Source organism: Ylistrum balloti, unplaced genomic scaffold (genome assembly GCF_031769215.1).
Source record: "Ylistrum balloti isolate Yb309-2 unplaced genomic scaffold, AGI_CSIRO_Ybal_v1 Utg370084, whole genome shotgun sequence".
Classification (NCBI taxonomy): domain Eukaryota; kingdom Metazoa; phylum Mollusca; class Bivalvia; order Pectinida; family Pectinidae; genus Ylistrum; species Ylistrum balloti.
Genome location: NW_026782119.1, coordinates 2,501 through 12,420, shown reverse-complemented (window position 1 = coordinate 12,420; position 9,920 = coordinate 2,501). Strand labels below are relative to the sequence as shown.

The following is a 9,920-nucleotide window of genomic DNA, read 5'->3' as shown; positions in this document are numbered from 1 at the left end:
ATACACGTAGTCTGATATGATCCCAGATATACACGTAGTCTGATATGATCACAGACATACACGTAGTCTGATATGATCACAGACATACACGTAGTCTGATATGATCACAGACATACACGTAGTCTGATGTGATCCCAGACATACACGTAGTCTGATATGATCACAGAGTCCCAGAGATACACGTAATCTGATATGATCCCAGACACACACGTAGTCTGATATGATCACAGACACACACGTAGTCTGGTATGATCACAGACATACACGTAGTCTGATATGATCACAGACATACACGTAGTCTGATATGATCACAGACATACACGTAGTTTGATATGATCACAGACATACACGTAGTCTGATATGATCCCAGAGTCCCAGAGATACACGTAATCTGATATGATCACAGACATACACGTAGTCTGATATGATCCCAGACATACATGTAGCCGGATATGATCCCAGACATACACGTAGTCTGATATGATCCCAGACATACACGTAGTCTGATATGATCACAGACATACACGATCCCAGACATACACGTAGTCTGATATGATCCCAGACATACACGTAGCCGGATATGATCCCAGACATACACGTAGTCTGATATGATCCCAGACATACACGTAGTCTGATATGATCACAGACATACACGATCCCAGACATACACGTAGCCGGATATGATCACAGACATACACGTACTCTGATATGATCACAGACATACACGATCCCAGACATACACGTATTCTGATATGATATATACCTCTTTTTTATATTTCCTTGTCATTGGCCGTTACTTCTATATAATAACTATTCCGAGTATATATTGACTAAATTAGATTATCTTATCACAAGGACAATTGTATAAAGTTTACTTTATAATTCAATGCAAATGTGAATCGTCTGAGGTCCATTATTTTACTGGAATTAGAAGCATGTGGGTGTTTGAAAGAGACAGAATTTCAATACTGTACCATTTGTTTATAAACAACCCTGATATAGAACTTACTGGTTACATTACATGAAGACGCCTCTCTTTTTTTTGTTATGTATAAATATAAGATAGCGTCGTTTCTTTGTTATAACCGTATTCGTTTTCTTTTGCTTTTCAAGAGATAAACATTCTGTTGATGCTAATGTTTTGTATGGTTATGTAAACGATCCTTGTTTGTTTGTTTGTTTGTTTTTAGTTTCCTCATGCACTACGACAGGTATGATGTAATTGCTCGACATGGTCCTGGTCCATGTGTGTCCCTAGATGGCGCAGGTAAGTCACGTGGTGCGCGCCCCTGGTCCATGTGTGTCTCTAGAAGGCGCAGGTAAGTCACGTGATACGCGCCCCTGGTCCATGTTTTTCTGTAGAAGGCGCAGGTAAGTCACGTGGTAAGCCTCCCTGGTCCATGTGTATTTCTAGAAAGCGCAGGTAAGTCACGTGGTAAGCCTCCCTGGTCCATGTGTATTTCTAGAAAGCGCAGTTAAGTCACGTGGTACGCCCCCCTGGTCCATGTGCGTCTCTAGAAGGCGTAGGTAAGTCTGACAAATGTAATGTCATAAACACACACAAAAAGAAGAAAATGTAAAGACAAACTTCACAACCACCCCTTACAAGTTGTCATATATCTAGATAGAATACTACATGTAAAACGCTTGTAGTGTCGTCTGCGTTGTGTTACAGTATACACCTTACACGAAGTTCATGGTACATCACCAGCAAACACTTTTCTCTGTAGGGAGCCCTTGTCTCGTCGTAATAATAAACGATTATAATTAAAATCTACTTTGAATGTTTCCTCCTGTAAGGTTTATTTCTATCTTCCTTGACCTTAATCTAGTTACTGTGCACATATAAAGTGAGAAGAATTTATCAAAATATCTATGTATTTCAGATGGCGGATCCGAAGATCTAACCATACTACCTAGCGGTGTGACATTTATATCGTCTGTACGTATGTTTTATGAACTATCCAGTTACACTTCAATTGTTTTATCTTATAATGAGAAAATGTGTACTCGCCGTATCCATGGGCAAGATATCAACCAATAACTTTAATGATGATACACAGAGCAGAATAAGACCTGTGAAATCGATCTGGCAACGATATACATCTTTCACGAAAGTCGTGGTGTTGAGATCAAGCTCTAGAGTATGCGACATAAAAATGTCGAAGGTTTGGGAAGGAGCCTTGTTACTATCTGGAAATGGAAAATTGACACACCAAAATCTAAAACAGGCTTATTACATTTTTGTAAATACGGCTAATCTGCCACGATGTATGTGTATGTGCAGGCGCTTTAGGTAGCAGTGCCAGGAAATACTTTTTCATTCTATTTAAACATGTATATATTTATTTAACAGGGGTATTATCCCGATAAGCGTGGCCGTATTCTGATGTTGGATATGAATGACCCTTCACCAACAGTTACAGAGGCACAGATTACAGGGGCCAGTTTAGACAGGGATAATTTTAACCCCCACGGCCTGAGCTCTTGGACTAACCCACACACACGTATACACACCTCTCTGTGACGTCACTACATGTTTTTGTGGGTTTGCAGGTATTTACATCTCTCTGTGACGTCAATACACGTGTTTGTGGGTTTACAGGTATACACACCTCTCTGACATCAATACACGTGTTTGTAGGTTTACAGGTATAAACACCTCTCTGTGACGTCAATACACGTGTTTGTGGGTTTACAGATATACACACCTCTCTGTGACGTCAATACACGTGTTTGTGGGTTTACAGATATACACCTCTCTGTGACGTCAATACACGTGTTTGTGGGTTTACAGATATACACACCTCTCTGTGACGTCAATACACGTGTTTGTGGGTTTACAGATATACACACCTCTCTGTGACGTCAATACACGTGTTTGTGGGTTTACAGATATACACACCTCTCTGTGACGTCAATACACGTGTTTGTGGGTTTACAGATATACACACCTCTCTGTGACGTCAATACACGTGTTTGTGGGTTTACAGATATACACACCTCTCTGTGACGTCAATACACGTGTTTGTGGGTTTACAGATATACACACCTCTCTGTGACGTCAATACACGTGTTTGAGGGTTTACAGATATACACACCTCTCTGTGACGTCAATACACGTGTTTGTGGGTTTACAGATATACACACCTCTCTGTGACGTCAATACACGTGTTTGTGGGTTTACAGATATACACACCTCTCTGTGACGTCAATACACGTGTTTCTCTGAGGGTTTACAGATATACACACCTCTCTGTGACGTCAATACACGTGTTTGTGGGTTTACAGGTATACACACCTCTCTGTGACGTCAATACACGTGTTTGTGGGTTTACAGGTATACACACCTCTCTGTGACGTCAATACACGTGTTTGTGGGTTTACAGATATACACACCTCTCTGTGACGTCAATACACGTGTTTGAGGGTTTACAGATATACACACCTCTCTGTGACGTCAATACACGTGTTTGTGGGTTTACAGATATACACACCTCTCTGTGACGTCAATACACGTGTTTGTGGGTTTACAGGTATATACACCTCTCTGTGACGTCAATACACGTGTTTGTGGGTTTACAGGTATACACACCTCTCTGTGACGTCAATACACGTGTTTGTGGGTTTACAGATATACACACCTCTCTGTGACGTCAATACATGTGTTTGTGGGTTTACAGGTATACACAACTCTCTGTGACGTCAATACATGTGTTTGTGGGTTTACAGATTTGCTTTTTATTTCTTTGTTTGGTCTCTTTTATGTTTATTTTTGTTGTTGTTGTTGTTTTTGTTGTTGTTCAATTTAATTCCTTTAATCCAAATGCAAATAGCATATGGGAATACAAAATGATTATATATATAAATATTACCTTTCACTACAGCAAGATGGCGGAGAACATTGCAACATCATCAACATACATGTACCAATGGAAATATGCAGTGATTGCCAGTAGCATTAAGCTAGAAAATATACCATTTGATTAAATGTTAAGAAGAGACATTATTTCAGAAATAGCTTGAATTAAATGTTTACAGATATTTCTCAACTCTTCACAATTTTTCAGAACAATAGTTGCATTAATTTAAAGACAGACGGACGACGGAAATAATAGGGTTTAATATAATTGATTCTGAGCTCTTAGTAAACTGGACATAATGATATGAAATGAGTTTCATCCTCGATGTCCTTACTATTACAAAGAGGACAATACCTTTGGGCTCTGGAGATACCGTTAGATCTGCCCTATACTTAATGTATGGGACTGTAACCAATACTTACTGAGGATATTTGTATTTGGTGAGGTAAAACAGCACATCGTAATGATCAACACTGTATCTATACAAACGATATTTGACAGAATTTTCTAGAATGTTTCTTGCCTCATGAATAAAAATAATCTTTCACACGGTGGATATATAAGAACAATTGTTTTTTCAATAAATAAGAACGAATTCAAACAAACACCATAAAAATCTGTTCTACATAATTCCTGTTTCACTTGGTAAACACAATTAATTTTAGAATCACTTCTATTTTAATTTTATTCGACAAGCTCCTCGTAACAAGATCTCAAAATGCAATTTATTACTACTCAGTAGCTTTAACCAATACTTTATAATTGATATTTTACATTTTAATTGTAAAGGAAATCGGCCTAATTCAAAGTAAACCATAGAATTATTTACAAATCTTTTGAACTCCAAGAACTTCCTTCACAAACTGCAAATGCACTTTTTCAATTTGGGTTTCAGGACTGGATCCCCAGATTTCGGAAGCATATTTAAGCAAACAAGTAATATAAGTGTCGAATAATGACAACTTTGTTCCACAGTTTAACACAAAGTTTCTGAATTTTCTATTGTATAAAAACAAGCTATTCTGCCTTTGGTCACAATGTTATCTAATGCTAAGGTAAAAAACCATCAGAGTTGAACACTAGACCAAGCTTTTTAATTCCAATGTTCAGCGTACAAAAACAAGTGATCAAGCATATTCTGCAGATCAACTACGTCTTCAGAAAACAAGATCGTGTCGTCCGTATAAAAATTTTTGTAAAAAGGTTTAGCAACGGTAATTGATAACTCTGACAATTTGATATTGATAAGTTCGGACTCCATATCATTGATAACCAATGAAAATAAGATCGGAGCAACGATTATAGCGGTCGAAGCCGAGTAGAGAACAAGTGCTACTTGCAGTTAACACAGGGGAAATGTTGTTAACTGTCAATGAAGAGTACTGGAAATTTTCCAGTGACTGGGGAAATGCTGTTAACTTTCGATGAAGAGTTCTGGAAATTTTCCAGTGACTGGGGAAATGCTGTTAACTGTCAATGAAGAGTTCTGGAAATTTTCCAGTGACTGGGGAAATGTTAACTTTCGATGAAGAGTTCTGGAAATTTTCCAGTGACTGGGGAAATGTTGTTAACTTTCGATGAAGAGTACTGGAAATTTTCCAGTGACTGGGGAAATGCTGTTAACTTTCGATGAGGTGTTCTGGAAATTTTCCATTGACTGGGAAATGCTGTTAACTTTCGATGAAGAGTTCTGGAAATTTTCCAGTGACTGGGGAAATGCTGTTAACTTTCAATGAAGAGTTCTGGAAATTTTCCAGTGACTGGGGAAATGCTGTTAACTGTCATTGAAGAGTTCTGGAAATTTTCCAGTGACTGGGGAAATGCTGTTAACTTTCGATGAAGAGTTCTGGAAATTTTCCAGTGACTGGGGAAATGCTGTTAACTGTCAATGAAGAGTTCTGGAAATTTTCCAGTGACTGGGGAAATGCTGTTAACTGTCAATGAAGAGTTCTGGAAATTTTCCAGTGACTGGGGAAATGCTGTTAACTGTCGTTTTAGAGTTCTGGAAATTTTCCAGTGACTGGGGAAATGCTGTTAACTGTCAATGAAGAGTTCTGGAAATTTTCCAGTGACTGGGGAAATGCTGTTAACTTTCGATGAAGAGTTCTGGAAATTTTCCAGTGACTGGGGAAATGCTGTTAACTGTCAATGAAGAGTTCTGGAAATTTTCCAGTGACTGGGGAAATGCTGTTAACAGTCAATGAAGAGTTCTGGAAATTTTCCAGTGACTGGGGAAATGCTGTTAACTTTCGATGAAGAGTTCTGGAAATTTTCCATTGACTGGGGAAATGCTGTTAACTTTCGATGAAGAGGTCTGGAAATTTTCCAGTGACTGGGGAAATGCTGTTAACTTTCGATGAAGAGTTCTGGAAATTTTCCAGTGACTGGGGAAATGCTGTTAACTTTCGATGAAGAGTTCTGGAAATTTTCCAGTGACTGGGAAATGTTGTTAACTTTCGATGAAGAGTTCTGGAAATTTTCGAGTGTCTGGGGAAATGCTGTTAACTGTCAATGAAGAGTTCTGGAAATTTTCCAGTGACTGGGGAAATGCTGTTAACTTTCGATGAAGAGTTCTGGAAATTTTCCAGTGACTGGGGAAATGCTGTTAACTTTCGATGAAGAGTTCTGGAAATTTTCCAGTGACTGGGGAAATGCTGTTAACAGTCAATGAAGAGTTCTGGAAATTTTCCAGTGACTGGGGAAATGCTGTTAACTTTCGATGAAGAGTTCTGGAAATTTTCCAGTGACTGGGGAAATTTTCCAGTGAAATTTTCTGACTGGGAAATGTTGTTAACTTTCGATGAAGAGTTATGGAAATTTTAGAGTGTCTGGGGAAATGCTGTTAAATGTCAATGAAGAGTTCTGGAAATTTTCCAGTGACTGGGGAAATGCTGTTAACTGTCATTGAAGAGTTCTGGAAATTTTCCAGTGACTGGGGAAATGCTGTTAACTTTCGACTTTCTGGGAAATTTTCCAGTTGTTAACTTCCACTGTCAATGAAGAGTTCTGGAAATTTTCCAGTGACTGGGGAAATGCTGTTAACTTTCGTCAGAGTGAAATTTTCCAGTGACTGGAAATTTTCCAGTGACTGGGGAAATGCTGTTAACTTTCAATGAAGAGTTCTGGAAATTTTCCAGTGACTGGGAAATGTTGTTAACTTTGCGATGTCAATGAAGAGTTCTGGAAATTTTCCAGTGACTGGGGAAATGCTGTTAACTTTCGATGAAAATTTTCCAGTGACTGGGAAATGCTGTTAACTTTCGATGAAGAGTTCTGGAAATTTTCCAGTGACTGGGGAAATGCTGTTAACTTTCGATGAAGAGTTCTGGAAATTTTCCAGTGACTGGGGAAATGCTGTTAACTTTCGATGAAGAGTTCTGGAAATTTTCCAGTGAAATGCTGGGAAATGTTCGATGGGGAAGAGTTCTGGAAATTTTCTGACTGGGAAATGCTGTTAACTGTTCAATGAAGAGTTCTGGAAATTTTCCAGTGACTGGGGAAATGCTGTTAACTGTCGATGAAGAGTTCTGGAAATTTTCCAGTGACTGGGAAATGCTGTTAACTGTCAATGAAGAGTTCTGGAAATTTTCCAGTGACTGGGGAAATTTTCCAGTGACTGGGGAAATGCTGTTAACTGTTAACTTTCGATGAAGAGTTCTGGAAATTTTCCAGTGACTGGGGAAATGTTGTTAAAGAGTTCTGGAAATTTTCCAGTGTCCAGTGACTGGGGAAATGCTGTTAACTGGAAATTTTCCAGTGACTGGGGAAATGTTGTTAACTTTCGATGAAGAGTTCTGGAAATTTTCCAGTGACTGGGGAAATGCTGTTAACAGTCAATGAAGAGTACTGGAAATTTTCCAGTGACTGGGGAAATGTTGTTAACTTTCGATGAAGAGTACTGGAAATTTTCCAGTGACTGGGGAAATGCTGTTAACTTTCGATGAAGAGTTCTGGAAATTTTCCAGTGACTGGGGAAATGCTGTTAACTGTAAATTTTCCAGTGAAATGCTGTTAGTTTCTGGAAATTTTCCAGTGACTGGGGAAATGCTGTTAACATTCAATGAAGAGTTCTGGAAATTTTCCAGTGACTGGGGAAATGCTGTTAACTTGTCCAGTGATGAAGAGTTCTGGAAATTTTCCAGTGACTGGGGAAATGCTGTTAACTTTCAATTTCTGGAAATTTTCCAGTGACTGGGGAAATGCTTCTTTCGATGAAATTTTCCAGTGACTGGGGAAATGTTTAACTTTTAAGAGTTCTGGAAATTTTCCAGTGATGAAACTGTCAAGTTCTGGAAATTTTCCAGTGACTGGGGAAATGGTGTTAACTTTCGATGAAGAGTACTGGAAATTTTCCAGTGACTGGGGAAATGCTGTTAACTTTCGATGTTAAATTTTCCAGTGACTGGGGAAATGTGTTAACTTCGATGAGGTGTTCTGGAAATTTTCCATTGACTGGGAAATGCTGTTAACTTTCGATGAAGAGTTCTGGAAATTTTCCAGTGACTGGGAAATGTTGTTAACTTTCGATGAAGAGTTCTGGAAATTTTCCAGTGACTGGGGAAATGCTGTTAACTTTCGATGAAGAGTTCTGGAAATTTTCCAGTGACTGGGAAATGTTTTAAACTGTCAATGAAGAGTACTGGAAATTTTCCATTGACTGGGGAAATGCTGTTAACTTTCGATGAAGAGTTCTGGAAATTTTCCAGTGACTGGGGAAATGCTGTTAACTTTCGATGAAATTTTCCAGAGTTCTGGAAATTTTCCAGTGACTGGGGAAATGCTGTTAACTTTCGATGAAGAGTTCTGGAAATTTTCCAGTGACTGGGGAAATGCTGTTAACTGTCTGTTAACTGTCAATGAAGAGTTCTGGAAATTTTCCAGTGACTGGGGAAATGTTAACTTTCGATGAAGAGTTCTGGAAATTTTCGAGTGACTGGGGAAATGTTGTTAACTGTCAATAAAGAGTACTGGAAATTTTCCAGTGACTGGGGAAATGTTGTTAACTGTCAATAAAGAGTACTGGAAATTTTCCAGTGACTGGGGAAATGCTGTTAACTTTCGATGAAGAGTTCTGGAAATTTTCCAGTGACTGGGGAAATGCTGTTAACTTTCGATGAAGAGTTCTGGAAATTTTCCAGTGACTGGGGAAATGCTGTTAACTTTCGATGAAGAGTTCTGGAAATTTTCCAGTGACTGGGAAATGTGTTAACTTTCGTGACGAGTAAATTTTCCAGTGACTGGGAAATGTTGTTAACAGTCAATGAAGAGTACTGGAAATTTTCCAGTGACTGGGGAAATGTTGTTAACTGTCAATGAAGAGTACTGGAAATTTTCCAGTGACTGGGGAAATGTTGTTAACAGTCAATGAAGAGTACTGGAAATTTTCCAGTGACTGGGGAAATGCTGTTAACTTTCGATGAAGAGTTCTGGAAATTTTCCAGTGACTGGGGAAATGCTGTTAACTTTCGATGAAGAGTTCTGGAAATTTTCCAGTGACTGGGAAATGCTGTTAACTTTCGATGAAGAGTGGAAATTTTCCAGTGACTGGGAAATGTTTTAAACTGTCGATGAAGAGTTCTGGAAATTTTCCAGTGACTGGGGAAATGCTGTTAACTGTCAATGAAGAGTACTGGAAATTTTCCAGTGACTGGGGAAATGTTGTTAACAGTCAAATTTTCCAAGAAATGTACTTGAAATTTTTTTCCAGTGACTGGGGAAATGTTGTTAACAGTCAATGAAGAGTTCTGGAAATTTTCCAGTGACTGGGGAAATGCTGTTAACTTTCGATGAAGAGTTCTGGAAATTTTCCAGTGACTGGGGAAATGCTGTTAATTCTCAATGAAGAGTTCTGGAAATTTGCCATTGACTGTGGAAATGCTGTTAACTAGAATCACAGGAATAATAAAAAATAATATTGTCGTTATTCAGGAGAGATAACTCTGATGGTGATCAACCATTTCCCTGGCCAGGAGCGAGTGGAGGTGTTTCGGTACAACCGGAAATCAAGATCTCTAGAGCATAAAAAATCAGTGACAAACCAGTTACGGGGAATGTAAG

General features: G+C 38.7%; 1 protein-coding gene across 1 annotated transcript in view; it reads left to right on the top strand.

The window, feature by feature from the left end:
• Positions 1-1,258: 1,258 nt before the first annotated feature.
• LOC132549874 (serum paraoxonase/arylesterase 1-like) overlaps positions 1,259-9,920 on the top strand; it is a gene marked incomplete at its 3' end in the record, with an annotated part of 9,795 nt that continues 1,133 nt past the window's right edge. The window contains exons 1-3 of the mRNA XM_060213842.1: positions 1,259-1,267; positions 2,357-2,507; positions 9,792-9,915. Coding sequence (XP_060069825.1) covers positions 1,259-1,267; positions 2,357-2,507; positions 9,792-9,915 — 284 coding nt within the window. The remainder of the gene's footprint in view (positions 1,268-2,356; positions 2,508-9,791; positions 9,916-9,920) is intronic.